The 20,897-nt window shown below is 39.3% G+C and overlaps 2 protein-coding genes across 2 annotated transcripts; one reads left to right on the top strand and one right to left on the bottom strand.

Moving 5' to 3' along the window:
- Positions 1-227: 227 nt before the first annotated feature.
- LOC117369872 (fetuin-B-like) lies at positions 228-7,403 on the bottom strand. The gene is made up of 8 exons (XM_055221428.1): positions 7,150-7,403; positions 5,588-5,701; positions 5,420-5,507; positions 3,067-3,233; positions 1,545-1,652; positions 1,373-1,465; positions 830-1,020; positions 228-753 (listed from the first exon to the last, which is right to left on the bottom strand). The coding sequence occupies exons 1-8, from the start codon at positions 7,354-7,356 to the stop codon at positions 243-245; spliced, it is 1,479 nt and encodes a 492-aa protein (XP_055077403.1). The 5' UTR covers positions 7,357-7,403; the 3' UTR covers positions 228-242.
- A 4,790-nt stretch (positions 7,404-12,193) lies between these two features.
- LOC117394026 (fetuin-B-like) lies at positions 12,194-18,854 on the top strand. Its single transcript, XM_033992038.2, has 8 exons — positions 12,194-12,428; positions 13,577-13,690; positions 14,359-14,446; positions 15,233-15,399; positions 16,706-16,813; positions 17,594-17,686; positions 18,001-18,191; positions 18,265-18,854. The coding sequence occupies exons 1-8, from the start codon at positions 12,222-12,224 to the stop codon at positions 18,773-18,775; spliced, it is 1,479 nt and encodes a 492-aa protein (XP_033847929.1). The 5' UTR covers positions 12,194-12,221; the 3' UTR covers positions 18,776-18,854.
- Positions 18,855-20,897: the final 2,043 nt, after the last annotated feature.

Here is a 20,897-nt window from a genome sequence, read left to right as displayed (position 1 = left end):
AATACCACTCAAATCCATTAGAACCATGTCTTTAATGGGAGTTTAATGAATGTACAAAAAGTAGCCTTTGTGCTGTTCAGAAACCAAACAGGACAAGTGAACAAAACAATTCCACACAGAAATTAGGGTCTGGCCTGCTTCTGTCTGACATTATACAGCCCCAACTGCTGTGGCTCACATTTTTACTTTTCTATTTCAAGAGAATATGTCTTAACGTCTGTTAAAACAGCAATACCTTCAAATTATGCCACCATCTTAAATTCAGGATCATCTAGAAACAGCTGATCCACAATGTTGTCAGCAAGGAGGGGAGGGGGGCACTGAGCAGACACTTTGGTAGAGAAGGGCCTGATGATGGGCTCAATTTGCCCTGGGATAGAAGGGTCAGGTTTGAGAGGCAGAGTGACGCCCACCTCGGGTCCAGCTGCTGGGACATCGGGGAAGGCTGGCAGAGTGGCGATTGCCCCCAGGGGAGGGATCTGTCTCCAAATGCCCTCCGGGTGGTCATGGGGGGTGTTCTCGTGCTGGTGGCCGTGGTGGTGATGGTGGTGCTCGTGCTCGTGAAGGTGAGCGTGCTTGTGGTCATGGTCTAGTGCCATCTCATGGTCGTGCTGGTGGGTGGATACATCGGCAGCGTGCTGGTACTTGTGGTGCTGGTTGGGGTGGTCGTTGGTGTGGTCGTGCGCCTTGTCGTGGTGGGCATGCACATGGTCGTGGCCGTGCCCATGGTCGTGGGAGTGGTCGTGAGCATGCCTGCAGGAGAAATGAGGGGAAAGAGGGTCACATCTTGAATCATTTGGCTGAATGTCTCTGGTGAAGTGTTCCTTACCTGTGTCCGCTGTGGTCGTGCGCGTGGTGGTGCTGGTCGTCGGCTGTGTGTTTATGTGTGTTGTCATGTTGGGTGTGGCCCTTGGTGTGGTCGTGCACATGATCGTGGCCCTGCTCTTGCACGTCAGTGTTGTTATGACTGTGGTCCGTCTCTCCACCGAGCAGATGCAGCTTCTTCTCTCTCTCAGATGCCTGGGAAGAAGACATCATCAGACTGAGCTTTTTCATAGTGATACAAATATCTAGACTTTATTCCCAATGAAGTAGACTTTGCAACATAACAAGAAAATAGAGTAGTAAACTGGTCATAATTTTTTCAACTTGTTGACTTCACATAATGGATACAGGTTTGTGAGTGGTTTCAGTAAATTTTCCTACCCTCTTTAAGATAAGCTGAGCCTAGCCTTTAATCTTTTGAAATGGAGAAACATCCAGACACAAATTTAAATTCCTTCAATTGAATTTAGTATAGCCAGATTTAAATCAGCAAAATATGAGCTACACTTAGGCTGACTAGAGATCATATGTGGTACATGGGACCTACCTCAGGCTCGTAGATCTCACACTTCACACTGAGAAACTCCTCTTTGGCGTCAGTGGGAGCGTAGACAAGGGAGCCTTTGCAGAAGCCTTTGTGCTACAGACAAGTGTTATGGTCATTTTCACATGTTTGTAAAAGCAATGTCAACCCTCTCTCTGTTTCAAGTTGTACTTACAGCAAACTCACAGTCCATGGGGGAACAGTCTGCTGGCTTGTCTGAACTGGTGGAGCAGTTAGTCTCCTGGATGGTGTACTCTGCAGCGTAAACTATACCTTCTCCTAACTGTGAAACAAAGCAACATGTTGATAACAAAGACCCAGTCATAATAGTATTATCTAATATTATAGATACTGTATTTAATTACAGCATTAAGGGATTGTGCAGATTAAATGAATTCCAGTTTAAATATTTTTTGGTAGTTTATTACTATAAATAGAGAAAGCTAATTTCTACTTGTTTCAAGATTTTTAAACACTTATAATAGATCTAAAATCATAAGTTTGTAAAACATTGTATTCACATTTACACATAATGCACTGTCTGTACTGTATGACACATTATGGTGGGAAAATAATGGAGATTAAAAAAACATTTCCTGAGTTCTCACTGCCTGAAAGGTCAAAAATACTTTTCATATATTCAAGTCAGTACTGTAGCCTCTCTGAGAATTCACTTCACATTTGAGGGGGTCCTAACATGTTCAGCAAAGATAAACAAACAGAATAGGGCTTGGAGGGTACCCCTGCTGTGTTCCTCGCTCAAAAAAATGATTACAACAGAGAGAGCTGGTGACCACAGCTGCTTTAGGCTTCACTCCTGGTCTTTTAGCCTCAGGTGGAGGTTGGGCTTTACTGTGACTTTTATCTGATCTGGTTGTCTTTCTCTTGTATGTTCAGGACTTGTGCTTTGGGCTGCTTTCCCCTGCATGCCCCAGCAGGTCTGTTCTCCTGATTAGCTCCTCTGTCGTGTCGCATTTATAACAAACATCATTCTCTGTTCTGCATTTTACAATCTTTTCTCCCTGTGACAATGCTGACAGATCAGTTTAGTGTCTGTGCTCCCACTTAGCTAGGTGTTCAGCCCATCCCTCTTGTTGACTTAAAGCGCGTATGAAGATTCTCAAATTTCTGCTTAAGTTGGAGGAATAATACCTATTGTAAATATAAATAATAGTTTTACACCAATCAAAAGGCAATTTGCGTAGAAAAGTTGAAAAATATGTAGCAAAACACAAAATTAAATCTGTCAACTGGACAAATCATAGGAGTGAAGATGTTTCGCTGCTCATTCAAGCCGCTTCTTCAGGTCTGGTCAGATTGCTGGTGGCCTCTGCCTTATATCTATCTGAAGGGAGGGGCTAGGTAGCATTAACCAAAAAAGTCCAGGATTCTAAATAACTAAACAGCCTACATCTTCTCAAATCTATTAAAGTCAATATTGATATACAACAGGGCTTTATTTATAATGTACTTTTAGACAGGCTAACTCTGTTGACACCTCATGGATACTCCACATGTGGTAGTGAGGCTTGCCCATTTACCAGACTGTTATTACCTGATAGATTATCTGATAGATTACAAATTCTTATCAGGAGTTTATTAGATGCTAATCCTTGACTGCTATTACTAAAAACTACAGTGTTGTCTCAGCCTGTGTATTAGATAAGCTCATCTAATGTTCCATTGTAGTGCATTACCGCTGATTTGGCTCGTGTGACTTGCAATAGTGAAAAGTGATGAGTCAGTCCACTCTCTTTGTTGAACTTCTCCAGAGATTTAGAGATCGTCTTTTGGATTTCTGCACCGTCCTTGTCCACAAGTGAGGCACAGTCAGGACAGATCCCATTTACTTTCTCTGCAGACACTAAACACACAAAATATGTTTCCCAAACCATGAAATAAAAAATATACAACAAATGAAATAGCAAAAGACAAAATAAAATCTGTCAACTGGACAAATCATTGGACAGATCGCTGTTGGCACTGCCTTATGTCTAGCTGTCCAGTTGACAGATTTTATTTCATCTTTTGCTATGGATCAGACCTGGACAACTGAAGGATTACACAGACAACAAATGTAATACAAGCTAAGAACTCCTATAACTTTTAAAACAACTGGTGGCACCTATTTTATATACTTACCCTATTAACTAAACTTCAAAGTTACACTATGTAACTTTTTAGCCAAAAATAAAATCATACTTTTTCATGTTGGTTGTGTTTACTGATACAAGCACCCTTAGCGTGAGCAGGCTTGCATCTCCACAAACCTGACTTATTTTTCCTGGAGGAGGGTTGTCCTGTTGCGTGTTTCTGTAGAAATGTTGTTTCTTTGGCTATAATATTCCACAGTATGGCATAAAACTTTCCTATCTCCATGGAAAATGTTCCAAAGTATGAACTTTAACTTTCTACTTCTATGGAATCATGCAGGGTGATGTGCCACCTCCTGAAAGTTGCCTACTGTGCCTTTAAAATTAAGTTTAAATACACAAAATATTGTTGTTATGTTCATAAAATATTATCTGTGCTTAATTAATTCATTAATTGATGTCATCTTAATTCTCAGTATACACATCCTGTATGCTGCAGTTGAAACCAGAAGTTTACATACGCTAAATAAAAAGACACATACGTTTTTTTTTGTCACTGTCTGACATGAAATTAGACTAAACTTTTCCTGTGTTAGGTCAATTAGGATTACCAAAATTATTTCTATTTGCTAAATGCCAGTCAGAAGTTTACATACATTTCATTAGTATTTGGTACCATTGCCTTTAAACTGTATGACTTAGGTCAAACATTTTGGATATCTTTCTACAAGCTTCTCATAATAGTCGACAGGAATTTTGGCCCATTCCTCCTGACAGAACTGGTGTAACTTAGCCATGTTTGCAGACCGCCTTGCTCACACATGCCTTTTCAGGTCTCCCCATAAATATTAAATAGGATTGAGATCAGGGCTTTGTGATGGCCCCTCCAAAACATTGACTTTGTTATCCTCAAGGCACTTTGTAAACAGTTTGGCAGTATGCTTCAGGTCGTTATCCATTTGGAAGACCCATTTGTCCCCAAGCCTTGACTTTCTAACTGATGTCTCAAAATGTTGTGTCAGCTTTTCCACATAATGTTCTTTTCTCATGATGCCATCTATTTTGTGAAGTGTATCAGCCCCTCCTGCAGCAAAACAACCCCACAACATGATGCTGCCACCCTTTTATTTTACAGTTAGAATAGTATTCTCAAAGTTGCAAGCTTCCTCCAAATGTAAAGATGTACATTATGGCCAACAGTTAAATTTTTGTTTCCATGTTGGGACAGTACTCGTTTCACTGTGGATAATGACACACTCTTACCAGCTTCAGCAGCATCTTCACAGGGTCTTTTGCTTTTGTTTTTGGGTTGATATGGATTTCCGACCAAAGCATGTTTATCTGTGGGACACAGAACCTGTCTCCTTGAAACGGATGGCTGGACATTTCCATGATGTTTATACTTGCAAATAATTGTTTGAACAGATGAACGTGACACCTTCAGGCATCTGGAAATTGCACCAAGGATGAACCAGACTTGTGCAAGTCCAAAATTTTCTTCATAATATCTTGGCTGATTGCTTTTGACTTTCCCATGTTACACAAAGAAGGCGTCCGTTCCAGGTGTGCCTTCAAATACATCCACAGGTGTGTCTCTGATTAATGCAGATGTTGTCAATAAACTTATCAGAAGACATGACATCATCTTCTGAGTTTTCCCAAATTGTTTAAACCCATAGTAATCTTACTAATGGGCTTTGAAGAAAGTAAGGAAAAATTGCAAATAGAAATAATTTTGGGAATCCTAATTGACCTAAACAGGAAAAGTTTAGTCTTATTTCATGTCAGACAGTGAAAAAAGTGAATGTGCCTTTTTATATAGTGCATATAAACTTCTTGATCCAACTGTACATATTATTGCCCTTTCTGTGAAATTATTAACAAACACATTTTCAGTGCATTTAAATAAAGACATATACACACAGTATGCACATTACATTTTGAAGGGGTTGTTTACCTGGTCTAACCACACAGTTGTACTTGTACAGCCTCACCACTCGGTGCACTCTGCTGATGAAGATGGCCACTTTGCACTGTCCATAGACCTGCATAAGAACAGTGAGGTTATCACATGAAAACTGTAAAACAACTTATAAGGAATATAATTTAACCATTTTTTCCTTACCGGAGTGCTGGTGATGTCTCGTACTTCACAGTCAGTATAGTGAGCCTTACTGAGGACGCTGCAGTTGGTCTCCAGAACATTCATGGTCAGATAGAAAACATCACTGTTCTCTCCCTATAACACACACAGGCAGTCAGCATTAAATACCATAGCATGCAAACCAACTAAACAACTAATCAGCATTTACAGAGGTGGTAGTATTCTGTTACATATGTGAATAGCCTTTTGTAAAATGGTACAGTATTTTTACTTCTACTTGAGTAATATACTATACAATGTAACAGTCAAATATTTGGTTCCCTTTCCCACTGTAAGTCTACAAGTGACAAAACCTTTATGTTAATAATATGAAATGATTTCAACATTTGTGTTTCTTGCAGCACTCCTCCAGAGATGATTTAGTTTTTCCTCATGTATGTATCTATCATTTGAAAATATCAGATTAAATTCAGATTCAAGTAATTATTTTTCTAGAGCTTTCACCCTCAAATTTTCCACTACCCATTAGAGCATATCGTCATCTCCAGGTTCCTCCACTATCAGTCCTGCTCCAGAGATGTCTGATCAACTCTGTCAGTCAGTCTGTCAGTGTCTGAATCAGCTGTATTGATGGTACTGAGGAATCTGCTCTCTAAAAAAGCTGCAAGGGTAGACAATATCTGTCCACAACTTCAAAAGGAATGTGCTGGTCAAATCTGTGCACCATTGCAGAAGCTTTTTAACCTTCAATTATGTAGGGTAAAAGTTAAGGTAGGGCGATCAGTTGAACCAAATCATTATAGACCAGTAGCTCCCACCTCTCATATTATGAAAACATTTGAAAGGTTGCTAATGAGAATCTTAAGATCACAAACTAAACATGCTCTAGATCCCCTACAGTTTGCCTACAACAAACACATTGGTTTTGAGGATGCTGTACTAGATCGGTTACTTAGGGTCCATGATCACCTGGATGAACCAGGTAATTATGTAATGCATGTAATTCTTAGATTTTTCAAGTGCACAACACCATCAGGCCTGCTATTCTTGGTGAAAAACTTAGGAGTCTGGGGTTGGACTCATCCTTTATCAGTTGGACCTCTGATTACCAATATGTCAGGCTGGGGAATTGTGTCTCAGAGACTGGGCTCCTCAAGGCACTGTTTTTGCTCCATTCCTCTCCATTTTATACACTACTGATTTTAATTATACCTCTGAGTCCTGCCATATTCAAAAATACTCTGATGATACAGCAATAGTGGCTTGCATCAAAAATGGATGGGAAGAGGAATACAGGAGTCTTTTTGAGAACTTTTATGGATGGAGCCAAGAAAACATACTAAACATGCAAAGAGGCCTAGTCTTGGCCAGGACTATCTTCACTGGACGATTTGACACAGGGAAAACATGCAAATTCCACACAGAAGTGCTGAAGCGTGGGTGCAATAGCCATCCAAACAAATAATTTTAAATTCAAATACATCCTTAAACAAAGTCCAGCTCATGCTGATTCAAAACATAAATTTATGTTAAATTACACCATTTCTTGAGAGAAGTCCTATTGTGCATGTTGTGGCACTTACATGTGCTTGAATGTGGGCATTGGCCAGGTCGCGCAGGCTGTACACATATCCCTCCGTTCGGTCCTTGTTGATTTTGTCCATAGCCTGTCTGGCAGCTCCCAGCACCACGGGGTCAGTACAGGATGCTTCCTCGAGGCCCTCCTGCTCCACAGGGGCCCCCCAGGAGGAGCCGAAAAACACCAGCAACAGCAGAATACAGGACTTCATGGTGGACAGAGGCAGAGTGAGGAGGTCCTGGGCCCACGGCTTTTATACAGACTGTGCACAGAGACCTCCCAGTGACTCCCAGCACCCCAGCCCTCTCAAGGGCCGTAAACATGACCTTTGACCCCACCCTCTTCAACATACAGGGCTGATCAAACAATGGGACCCCAGCAGTCTTGCACAATGGGTCCTTATAGTCATGCTGCCCAAACAAATACACCAACACTTACCAACTAACTTTGCGCAGCAAGATGGATTCTCACAGTATTTGTGAATTCATAAACTCACGAGAATCTGTCTTGGCATGCCCCCGCTGGTGCTATAGCGCTAAAGCCCCAGGGCCTAAATATGGCCACCTATTCAAGTCAATGGGCTGTGCCCAATGGCGCAGGTCGTGAGTTTAGCTTTTCATGGCTAGGTACATCTGGTCCTGCTCTGCCCATCAACTGTGCGCAGGTAAGCAACGGCTCATGAGACTTTGCGCGACGAGAGCGAGCAGCGTGGCCATGAAGGAGGCAAGGGAATAATAAATAAATATAAATGAGGGCACTTCTGAACCATGTCCAAAACCTGCGGCTTGTTCATGAAAGTTAAACTCGTTCACATCGCTCCCGTGCTCATTCATGTCATACCATGTGACCACTCTGACCATGTTTGAGCTTAGCTAAAGCAGACATAGAGCTTAGCTGAAACTAACAATTAAAAAGCGTTTTTTTAAGACAACAGACAGATTTGGAGGTTAAAAAAAGTTTATGATCTGAAAATATGTTAAAATTGCCACAAAATTTGACCATTGTGAAAGCTCTACATTTCCTGTCAGCACCTTTCTGCACCTGTCAGCCCCTGTCAGCCCCTGTCAGTCGAACACGTTTGTGATTGCTTTGCGCTCTATGAGAAAAAACTTTTCTTTGTTGTAGTACCAATGAGTGGCCACTAATCCAACTCGCAACAGCTCTAAGCTAGTGATACCCTATCCAGTTATTTTAAAAGATCCATGATAGGGCCCAACAGGTGTAAGGAGGAATGGCAGAGGACCCCCAAATCCAGGTGTGAAAAACTTGTTGCATCATTCCCAAAAAGACTCATGGCTGTATTAGCTCAAAAGGGTGCTTCTACTAAATACTGAGCAAAGGGTCTGAATACTTATGGACGTTTGATATTTCAATTTTTCTTTTTTAATAATTCTGCAAAAATGTCAACACTTTTGTGTTTCTCTGTCAATATGGAGTGCTGTGTGTACATTAATGAGGAAAAAAATTAACCTAAATGATTTCAGTAAGTAGCGGCAATAACAAAGAGTGAAAAATTTAAGGGGGTCTGAATACTTCCTGTACCCACTGTACATCATGTACAATAGTGTGTAACAAAAAACAACAACAAACAAACAAACAAACAAACAAAAAAACATAAAAAACATGCAATACTTTTGTTTTTAGCTCTTTTCTGACAGCATTCAGCTTCTTTGTCAAATGCTTGTAATATCATGGCCAAAACAAGGTCTGGTCTCTACATGAAAAGCTTTTGAGAAAGAAATTTAAGTAGAGATTTACATGTGAACAATCTTTACATCAGCCATCCAGACAGACAATGAAAAAAAGAAAAGAAAATCTGGGAATGAAAAGTCCCTCACACATGTATTGAAGCTGCTAGTTGGACTCAATAAACCATAGATAAATTGGGTGGGTGTGAGTGAGTGGAAGAGTGTGTGGGTGTGTTTTTTTAATATATGTAAAATGTATTTTTGCTTTCTCACTGGAAAATAATAAATAAAAATAAATAAATAAATAAATGATAACATGCATTGAAGCAGCATCGTGCAAAAATGTGGTTTAGGAGCAAAGATAATTTAACAAGGTTAGAAGCTAAAATGTCTATTTATAATGTGGGTGCTTTAACATTACTTCGGTTCCTGGAAAAACAGGAAAAACAATTACATAACCATTCTGGGCACCTCATATTCTGTAGTCTAGTGATATAGTGAAATTATATATTTTTTTATTTATCAAATGGCCAGTGAATCAGTTAAGTAGGGTTGTCTCTTAAATAAAATTAAAAATAAATAAATAAATAAATAAATATATATATATATATATATATATATATATATATATATATATATATATATATATATATATATATATATATATATATATATATATATATATATATATATATATATATATATATATATATATATATATATATATATATATAAAGTTATTCCTCTCTTCTCCTTTGAGTATCCTAAGCATTCACCATGATGAGTTTATAAGCACTTACAACTTTCAGAGACCAGAGCAGAGTTTGCCATCACAGTAATGATAGCAACAGCTAGCATGCTAATTGAGCACTTTCTGATTCTCTGTCAAGAAAATGCTTTATAATTAGATGAATTAGATGCAGCCAGTGCTGCAGTCTTAGTTTGACATCAAGACCTCAACTTATTAAAAAAAATACATGAAAAGAAATCTTCAAATCAAGGCTTCCAAAAATCCCTGTTCGCAAGTTGAGTTTTAAATCTTTGCACAATCTCCATCTTTGGGCCTGTATTGCATAACTGTACCTGGAGTTTGGCACTATTGCACAGACAGCTATTGATTTGAACAGTGATTCTCTGAACTATTTGCCTTGTCATGACTGAGGCCAAAGGTTTGATAGTGAACTCAAGCCTAATGCAACACTAGTATCAATGCAATGTCTTTCATATCTCATCCTTCTGTAGGAAATAGTGCTGAATGGTTTTGGTATCTAATTGTTTAATTGTTTATTTGTTCAAATTTTTGGACAAACATTGCAATTGCTGTTATAGATTCACTTTTAATTATAATAATAGGACTCTATGCTAATACAAAAATCACATTTCAGAACATGTTTGTACATATCTAAACTACAAGGTTTATGCAGAGTAAGACAGATTCTGTTTGTGAAGAAAATGATGGTACTTCAAAAACTGCAGCCAATTTCATCCATTGAAATTGTGATGTTGATTTGATAGTTAATCTTGCAGTGCTACAAAAAAACATTAACACTAGTTTTTGCTTGGTGGGGCTGTCTTTGGGGATAAAATTGTTGATGATGAATTCATTAGATTTGTTTACTATAAGGTTTAAACTAAACTTAATATCCAGATACTCATTTAAACAGGTGTTAATTATTGCATAATAGATTGGGCTCATGTGACTTCACAACCTTCTAGAACAGGAGTCTCCAACCTTTTTCCTCCAGGGAACTACCTTTACAAAACGACAATGCCAGAGAGCTCATTTTAGCAGGTGCAAGAAATTGAGTAAATACTTAGATGGAGTGCAAATAGATGGCTATAAACATAAACCATTGTTAATTTATTAGTCCACAAAGTTAGGCATCAAAATGATATGTCTTATGGGTTTGATATGCCCTAATTCCTGGTACAAAGAGATAAAATGTTAAATCCTCTAACTAAAGTAGTTCTGACTATGCCTATGAATTGAAGGATGGGTCAAATGCAGAGGACAATACCTTACCTTAAATTATTTATATATTTTATAACATAATAATTGTTATAGTTTGGCAATGTCTATGTTGGGTCCCCTCCCCTCTGGGCCTGAGAGCCCACACAATGCATAACCCCAGACCACTGAGAAATGTGCCTGCATCACCAAAGACCCTCCCACCTCACACCCTCTGCCCAGGGGCACAGGAGGTACAGGGCATATAAGCTCCAGGACGAACATTTACAACACAGTTACCAAGTCCACTTCTTTATAAAGACATTGGGCTTCTCTCTTTAGGAAAGTTGATTTCAAATGTTGAGAATCGTGGGTTGCGTTTTGCTGAGGAGCGGGGGGCTTGCTCCTGAGCAGCATTTACATCTCATAAAATGCTAGATTTTTCCTTATTTATTTTATTAATATGTTAAAGCTGTTATTTATGTAAAATGTGATGTTTTCTTTGTACTACTTTGGGTTATTTTTTGGCTGTATGATGAGGTTTGAGCGGTGGAGGGTTTGGTTATTAATTTTGGGGGGCTTGTTTCTATGGGGGTCATATGTTTCGGCTTTTTTCATAGGCTTGGTCACTCGTTGCTCTATGAAAATCTGGCAACCCTGCTTCACCTAGAGATTATATCCATCAGTAATAAAACACAAACATTTTCATTTAAACTGTTTATGTTAATGCCTGCATGCATATCATCTGTACTTATGCAGGTATCTGGGCTGATTGTCTTTGCTGTCCCAGTCCCACAGTGCCAGCTCCATTCTTGCTATTTTGGCCTTCATTATTAGAGGTATGATATTCCCTACAACAGAACCATAGCCAGACTGGACTGTACTAGACTTGAATGAACAACACTGTCGCAATGTCTCTGGTTATTGGGTCCTGTAAATAAAACTTCTCCTGTGTTAATACTCCAGGCTCATGTCTCTTTTTACAACTCTCGGGCTACTACAATTTATTCTATAACACTCATAGCATAGTTGAATAAGTAATTTTACTGGCCAAATAGTTTTCAGTTCTGTTCTAGTCTCCAGACCCTGCTGCATCTGTAGGTGTCATTGGCTCTGTCTTCAGCCAATCAGAAAGATCCTCACAACCAAACACACAGTCATCTTATTGGCAGAGATGGTTTATTTTAGTTTATTTTTCCAAAAACATTGAAAAATTGCAGTTATGATGTCAGCAATGTTCTAATAAGTCATTATTCTAGTAAAAATGAGCAGATATTTTTTTGCAGAATTGTGCAAACCTGTTTGAACAGTGCTTGAGGGGGTGGGGTCAAAGGTCATGTTTACGGCCCTTGAGGGGGCTGGGAGTCACTGGGAGGTCTCTGTGCACAGTCTGTATAAAAGCCGTGGGCCCAGGACCTCCTCACTCTGCCTCTGTCCACCATGAAGTCCTGTATTCTGCTGTTGCTGGTGTTTTTCGGCTCCTCCTGTGGGGCCCCTGTGGAGCAGGAGGGCCTCGAGGAAGCATCCTGTACTGACCCCGTGGTGCTGGGAGCTGCCAGACAGGCTATGGACAAAATCAACAAGGACCGAACGGAGGGATATGTGTACAGCCTGCGCGACCTGGCCAACGCCCACATCCAGAAACATGTAAAAAGTCTTTGATTAATTTTTAATATAAATGACTGGCCATAATACAGTTTTTAAGAGACAGGTTAGAACTATGAAAAGGCAAGCCTGGTCTCAGTAAAAAGGATGTTTTTTAAAGAGTATTTTTGGTGATAAAAACCCCTGTAATTGAATTAATGCAAGATAAATAAGTTTAGTGCCATACTGTGAAACTTTCCAAGGAGAGCAATAACATTCCAGAGAAACGAGCAAGTGTTGGATCTGCCATCAGAAAAGTTTCATAGTGCCCCTTTAATTACTGGTAGACTTTTTGAACTTTCATAAAATGATTTTGATGATTACTGCTTCTGTTGGAGTGATTTTATTTTGAAGCAACTTGCAGGCTACTTTTACTCGAGTACTTTTGGCCACTGCATCCATCTCTGTCCATATTTTCATAACAGTGCAATATAGTTAAAATCATTTGAATCCGAACTGGAAATCTTGGATGTGAGTGTTTTTTCACATACATTACAGCATATTTAAAGCAACTGTAACTGATTTTTATTGTCTTAAACATGTGAAAAACAGAACTAGTTCATTTTACACGGTATGCAGTAGTCCAAAATGACAGTAAAGTTTGCAAAAATTTGCATGCTAACAGCACAATTTCTGACTCTCAGACAATAACTACTTTATAATTAGATGCAGACAGCATGCCATGTACTTATTCTGACCTGAAGAGCTGCTTATGTAATATCTCTTTACTGGGAGAAGACACATTTTGTTCAAATAAAAATTGTTATGTCATTGACTAAAGTCATGTAGACATGTAGATCTCATTTATGTTGTGGTATCATCTCTATTGTAAAGACCTGTGTTTACTAATCACATTGTGAGGACATTGGACAGTATCATTGGGACATCTTTACTTTGTGGGGACAAAATCAGGCCCTCAACAAAGTTTGAAGATAAAATACAGGTTAAATTGGGTTAAGGTTGGGGTTTTGGCAAGTGGATATGGTTACAGTTAGAGTCAGTCTAACGGAAAGGAATGTAAACTCAATGATGTCCCCAAAAGTCTGGAAACCTAACATATATGTGTGTGCGTGTGTGTGGGGGTGTGTGTGTGGGGGGGTGTGTGGGGGTGTGCGGGGGTGTGTGTGTGTGTGTGTTTGTTTGTGTTGCAGGGGGAGAACAGCATTTTGTTCTATCTAACCATGAATGTTCTGGAGACTAACTGCAGCGTTCTCAGTAAGGCTCACTATAATGACTGTGAAGTACGGGACATCGCCAGAACTCCGGTAAGGACTAAACTCTTAACCTTCCAGGGCAGAAAATCTAATGGAATCAGCTAATGTTTGGCCAGTTCATAATTTGTCCTAAAAAAAAAAACAAAATTACAAAATTGATATGTGTACTGGTGACAATTTTTGAGCAAGGCTGTCAACAAAATCATAACCCAGATCCTAATCAACACTAAAGCTAATATCAAAACTAGAATAGAAAGAAAGAAAAAATCTTTGACCTTTGAATAGTTTTAGAATTATCTTTTGAAAAACACTTTACCTGTATGATTCCATGGAAAAAGAAAGATAAATTATACTTTAGAACATTCTCCATGGAGATAAAAAGCTTTTATGCCATACTATGGGATATTATAGCCAAAGAAACAACATTTCCATAAACTATTATTATTGTGTTGAACATTGTATTTTATTGACTAAAAAAGAGGTGGTTTATATTTTAAAATTTTGGAAATATCCTTTGACGTTCTTAGCTTTGAAATGTATTGATAGAGTTTGAGAACACAATTTATTAAACACCCTTTTTGTCAATAGCTCTTTAATAACTGTGACTATATGTGTCTGGTTCTGCCAGTGGATAGCTCATCACACACCAAGATTTAAATTGTCCAAGCTAATTGTCCCCTCAGACTTTGGTTCACTGAGCAGTGTGTGTTCTTGTGCAGGTCTATGGACAGTGCAAAGTGGCCATCTTCATCAGCAGAGTGCATCGAGTGGTGAGGCTGTACAAGTACAACTGTGTGGTTAGACCAGGTAAATAGAGGTTTGAAAATCTAATGTTTTATTTATTTAATTGGGACAGTGCATGTTACTAAACAAACATGATACAATATGAACATACAAGACTAATTTGCCAATTGTCCCAAGGGGCAGGAGTCACAAAAGAGCCAAACAATAAAGCAAATACATTTCATATATGCAAGAGGACAAACTTACGTTATTGCACACTGCACATTACTGCACACTCAACTCATTGCACCCTCCACATTTTTGCACATTCCTCTTATTGCACCTCATTATTATTTAGATGAATTAAGAATTGGCTTGTTAATAATTTTACAAAAACAATAATACAGTTAATGTAGCATTTAGGATACTATTAGATGACAATATAACAGCATTATTGGCGTCACATTGGTGAGACAAATCAAATTTTGAGAAAAATGCAAAGACATTTTGAGAAAAATGCAAAGACATATTTCCATCCAGATAGGAAAAGATATTTCCTCTGCATGATTTTCACAAATAAAATAGCATGTATTTTATTTTGGTGTTGCCATATTTCTTTTGATTTGTTTGGGTACTTCACTTTTGGCTTCACTCAAAGCACAATGCTGTTCTGTGATTGATGGACCAAATGGATTCTCGGGAGTTTGTGAACTCACAAATATTGTGAGGTGACTTGTTTGGTTTATTTAAAATTAATTCTGAAGGGTGTATTAAGAAGTAGGCTACATCCAGTAGTTGCTTGTTATGTTTCAGTTTGTCTGCGTTGCATTTATGTTTTTTCATGAGTTGTAAGATGTTTTGTGTGTTTAGTGCCTGCAGAGAAAGTGCACAGGATTTGCCCTGACTGTCACTCACTTGTGGACAAGAACAATGAAGAAATCCAAAAGACAGTCTCTAAAAGTCTGGAGAAGTTCAACAAAGAGAGTGGACTGACCCATCACTTTTCATTGCTGCAAGTCACACGAGCCAGAGCAGGGGTAATGCATTACAACAGAACATCAGAGGAGCTTATCTTATGCACAGACAGAAAGGCACCAGGTCTGGATACAGTCCTACATTAGCAATAGATTGGCCCCTGATTAGCATCATTATCTATCAATGAAAGGGCATGCTGGGAAGCCCCTCCACCTACATGAGGTGTCAACAGACCGATTATCTATTAGATTCGTAACAACAAACTCCGTGCAAAGCAGCATGCTAGGTTGCTCATTATGTCTCAAACTAATGCTAACGTTTATCAAAATATAAAAAATAACCAATTAAAATGTAACCAAAGTTTAACTACAGACACGATTTTATGTATAGATGACTTCAGTTTGTGGTGTTAGTTTAATATGTATTATGTTTCAAAATCAGCATTAGAGTTAGCATTGACACAAAAATATACATTTTTTTTAACATTATAAACAGAGAAGGTTCCTCTGGGGGAAGCATTCACCTTATTTGCATTGAACATGTTGTCACTGACATCCACCCACAACTCTGTCTCCACTGCCTTATTTTAAAGTAGGCCTATTTATTGATTTAAGCATGACTCAGCAAAAACCCCAAAGAGATATACCTGGACAGGAAGTGATGATGCTAACAATGAACTAGCAGAGCGTCGTTGTGCACAGTCAGTTAGAATTGTCAGATTTCAGAATGTGATGTTATCATACTCCCAGATGGGGACAAAAGTCACTTTTCCTCATGATACTGCTTTAAAGTGTCCACTACGTATTAATCCATGACACCTATGGATCATTATCTTATATTTTGGACATTTTAAATTGCAATATTCATCTAAAACGACTTAATGAAGGAAGTCCACTGACTTCCATCCCAATGGGAGTGACATTGCTGTAAACTTCATCGCAACAAAGAGCTGTGAAGTTGTTTGCACCTCCTATGGATAGGTGCACATCAGTCTAGCAAGCTGCAGATTTTTTTTTTTCATTTGTACCACAATGACTACGTAATGCTGCTGAATCCTATGCATATCACCAATCAAGAAAATAAAATTGGAGAACAAAGTTCATACAAAGGAATGAACTTAAATTGGTTCCAATGAAAACGGGTTGATCAAAATGGTGTTTTGAATATAAGTGATTAAATATTGCTCAAGCATGCATGAATCATTCCAAATACAACTTCGGTGAGTAAAGGATGAGGGGAAACAACTATAACATTAAAAGCTCTGAAAAGTCAGTTTTGCATAATAGGTGCACTTAACAATATTCTACTATTAATGATATTCTGTTCTCATTTTTATTATTTCTGTATTGTTTTTGGTTTGTTTTTCAGTTTGGAATGGGTATGATGTACAGCGCAGAGTACACCATCCAGGAGACCACCTGTCCCAACAGTGCAGACAAGCCAGCAGACTGCCCCCCCATGGACTGTGAGTTTGCTGTAAGTAACAAGCTGAAACACAGAGAGCAGTTACACTAGCTCTGCAAACTAGGGCTGTAGTCGACAAAGGCATTTTTGTCCTGCTGATTGATTTGTCAACTAAAAACGAGACGTTGCAAAAGCTTTCAAAACTATTACGTATCTCTATATATCTGTCCCAAACTGCACTCTCAAACAAAACCAACTATCTTTGCAGAAAAAAGTACCAGGAAACAATGTATTGCAAATACAGATTAAACTTGTTAATCATGGCTTTAATCTGCCTTTTTGCACAAATAGGCCTTCCACATCTTCAGCTGTTTCACTCATTAGCTTCTCCTTTCTGCTGTTGTCCCATATAAATCTTTATAATCTAAATTACAGATGCACTATTCTGCCTTATTCACTTCATATACCGATATCGATACCTTGACCTTTAGTATTTACCAATACTGGATATTGACCGACACAGATGTAGGGATGGAAACTGGCACTTATTTCCTTAAAACAGTGTTAACTTATTACACAAAAGGTCAAATTGTGTCACATGTCAACTGTTATTTGTCTTTCAAGTCACTACTGAACAGCCCCATGTCAATAAAAGTTCAAACATTATGAAATGTTCAAAAACAGCCCGTAAATAGTCTGATTAGATCCACTTAAAGGCCCAACCAGAATATCAGCTTAACTGTTCTAATGGAATTGATAACGATACTAGTTTGGTCGACAACAACATCAACCAGGGCTACAGCACTGTTACAAACTTTTGAAAATGATCATAACTGTTTGCCTTGTCTTCAGCACAAAGGCTTCTGCAGAGGCTCCGACGTCCGTGCTCCCAGTCCCACTGGTGAGGATTACCTGAGTGTAAAATGTGAGATCTACGAGTCTGAGGTAGGTCCTGTGTTTCAGGTGAGAAAGCCTTAGGCACTGTTTACACTACAACACTCCTCCAGACAACACAATACTACAGTCGTCTTCACCTGCAGCCCTGAAGCAGCACCACTATATATATATATATATATATATATATATATATATATATATATATATATATATATATATATATATATATATATATATATATATATATATATATATATATATATATATAAAACTATACTAAACAACACCTCACACCCCCATACATCTTTGTGTTATAATCTTGATGCTGTCCAAGTGTTTGAGAGATGATGTCTCTTTCCTAGGCATCTGAGAGAGAGAAGAAGCTGCATCTGCTCGGTGGAGAGACGGACCACAGTCATAACGACACTGATGTGCAAGAGCAGGGCCACGATCATGTGCATGACCACACCAAGGGCCACACCCAACATGACAACACACATAAACACACAGCCGACGACCAGCACCACCACACGCACGACCACAGCGGACACAGGTAAGGAACACTTCACCATAGACATTCAGCCAAATGATTCAAGATGTGATCTTTTCCCTCATTTCTCCTGCAGGCATGCTCACGACCACTCCCACGACCATGGGCACGGCCACGACCATGTGCACGCCCACCACGACAAGGCGCACGACCACACCAACGACCACCCCAACCAGCACCACAAGTACCAGCACGCTGCCGATGTATCCACCCACCAGCATGACCATGAGATGGCACTAGACCATGACCACAAGCACGCTCACCTTCACGAGCACGAGCACCACCATCACCACCACGGCCACCAGCACGAGAACACCCCCCATGACCACCCGGAGGGCATTTGGAGACAGATCCCTCCCCTGGGGGCAATCGCCACTCTGCCAGCCTTCCCCGATGTCCCAGCAGCTGGACCCGAGGTGGGCGTCACCCTGCCTCTCAAACCTGACCCTTCTATCCCAGGGCAGACTGAGCCCATCATCAGGCCCTTCCCTACCAAAGTGTCTGCTCAGTGCCCCCCTCCCCTCCTTGCTGATACCATTGTGGGTCAGCTGTTTCTAGAAGATCCTGAATTCAAGGCAGCAGCATAAGTTTCAACGGAAATTACGGGGAATGTGTATTTTCATTTTTCTTAAACTCTCATTAAAAGACAATATTACAAATAATAAATGGCTTAAAGTGTGTTATTTTATTATATTATTTTTATTATATTAGTTTTTATTTCCCAATCCAATCCAATCCACTTTATTTATATAGTACATTTCATAAACAAATTGTTTCCAAAGTGCTGCACAGAGACAAAGTGACATAAAATAAAAAGGAACAACAATCAAAAATAAATAGGTGCTCATTTAATTTGACTAATAACTAACTGTACATAAAATCAATAAAACACATAAAAATAAATTAAAAAAACACAGAGGACCACACAACTCACACGGTGTTAAAAGCCAGAGAATAAAAGTGGGTCTTAAGACGAGACTTAAAACACTCTACAGTGGGAGCTGTTTGAACGTGGGGGGGCAGGGCGTTCCATAGTTTAGGTCCAACCAGAGAAAAGGCCCTGTCCCCTCTGGTTTTAAGTCTGGTCTTAGGGACCACGAGCTGGAGCTGGCCCTCAGACCTCAGAGCGCGCACCGGGGTGTAAATTTTGATGAGGTCCGAGATATAATCTGGGGCCAGACCATTCAAAGCTTTAAAAACAAACAATAAAATCTTAAAATCAACTCTAAAATGAACAGGAAGCCAGTGCAAAGACGCAAGAATTGGTGTGATATGATCATGTTTTTTGGTTCCTGTTAAAAGTCGTGCAGCAGAGTTTTGGACTAACTGCAGTCGGTAAAGCGAGTTTTGCGAAATGCCAGAATAAAGTGCATTGCAGTAGTCCAGGCGCGAAGAAATAAAAGCGTGCACGACTTGTTCAAAAAGTTTAAAAGATAAAAACGGTTTGACTTTGGATAAAAGCTGCAGATGATAAAAACTAGATTTTAAAACGCCATTAATATGCTTGTCAAATTTAAAATCGCTGTCTATAGTGACGCCAAGGTTGGTGACTGTGGGACGCACATAATTTTGAAGAGGTCCCACATCCGTGAGGGTACTGCCAGAGCCACACAGTATAACCTCGGTTTTATTAATAAACAGGTAATATTAAATGGCCCACATTACTCCAATCTGTTACAACGGTGTATCCTCATCAAAAATCATATCCGGAGTTGTGTTTTGTTTCATGTTTAACTCACAAATCCTGCATATTTAGGCTGAGTTCTTCTCTCAAATTGAAAACATTCTGTTCTAGCTTGTGATGTCATGTGGTAATAGAGGAAGTCTTCCACATTTTATTTAAACTCCATAGACCTTCACTAGAATCATTTGGTTCATTTCAGCCCTGGAATTGGAAAATCTTTACTGAAAAAAGGTAGTTAGTTGTTAACTTGAAAACTACCACTGCATGACATCACAAGGTGGAACAGAGAATTTTGAGCTTTGGAAAGGCAGACAGAGAGAAAGAAAGACATAAAAATGGTTGATTCTGTTTTGGATGACCCTAGCTTTCAGCAGAATGTGTCTCTGGGCCCCTAGGCAGTCGATGTACTTGGGCTCAGCTATTGGTGACTTGCATTTGACAACATTATGACCATGCTCTCATCAGCTTGTCCAGTTGTGTTTCTATTTATATGACTAAAAACTGAAATGTTATAATCTAACTTGTAAAACAGCCATTCAAAAGTACCTCAGCGGCTTCAGCGCACCTCGGGGTGTACACACATAGATAAAATAAACATAGGCAGCAGATATTTTGCTACTATATATATATGAAACAAAAAACAAAAAAACTAATGTAATCTTTATAGAGGGATATTTAGGCTGCTGTAAACACCTGAGCACTGTTCCTAGTATAACTTTACATGTTAAGTTATTTTCAATACAAATGTCTGGATTCTTGGGGGCCCTCTGGTGGCCTTAGGGCCCTATGCAGCTGCTTATAGGCTGGACCGGCCCTGGATTGTGTGATAACATTCTTTAACATGACTTAAAGCTCACAAGAGTCAATTTAAAATCAATAGCAAACATACTGTCCCTTTAAACATGGTCCTCCTAGTTTCGCAAAACAACCTCCAGACCCCCCAACTCTCTTCTGCACCCAGGCCCGGGGAAGTCTCGTAACGGCCGTGCGTAGAGCGTCCGTGCGCCTTGCTCCGGGGCGCCGGG

Source organism: Periophthalmus magnuspinnatus, chromosome 4 (assembly GCF_009829125.3).
Source record: "Periophthalmus magnuspinnatus isolate fPerMag1 chromosome 4, fPerMag1.2.pri, whole genome shotgun sequence".
Taxonomy (NCBI): Eukaryota; Metazoa; Chordata; class Actinopteri; order Gobiiformes; family Gobiidae; genus Periophthalmus; species Periophthalmus magnuspinnatus.
The sequence above is the reverse complement of the archived record's forward strand: the minus strand, read 5'-3'. Positions and strand labels throughout refer to the sequence as shown.

Coding starts and splice junctions, on each gene's coding strand:
- LOC117369872 (XM_055221428.1), bottom strand. CDS start 7,356: ATGAAGTCCTGTATTCTGCTGTTGCTGGTGTTTTTCGGCTCCTCCTGG. Junction 3,234..5,419: donor CAACTGTGTGGTTAGACCAG/GTAAACAACCCC, acceptor TTGTGTGTTTAG/TGTCTGCAGAGAAAGTAAAT. Junction 1,653..3,066: donor TCACACGAGCCAAATCAGCG/GTAATGCACTAC, acceptor TTTGTTTCACAG/TTAGGAGAAGGTATAGTTTA.
- LOC117394026 (XM_033992038.2), top strand. CDS start 12,222: ATGAAGTCCTGTATTCTGCTGTTGCTGGTGTTTTTCGGCTCCTCCTGT. Junction 13,691..14,358: donor GGGACATCGCCAGAACTCCG/GTAAGGACTAAA, acceptor GTTCTTGTGCAG/GTCTATGGACAGTGCAAAGT. Junction 14,447..15,232: donor CAACTGTGTGGTTAGACCAG/GTAAATAGAGGT, acceptor TTGTGTGTTTAG/TGCCTGCAGAGAAAGTGCAC.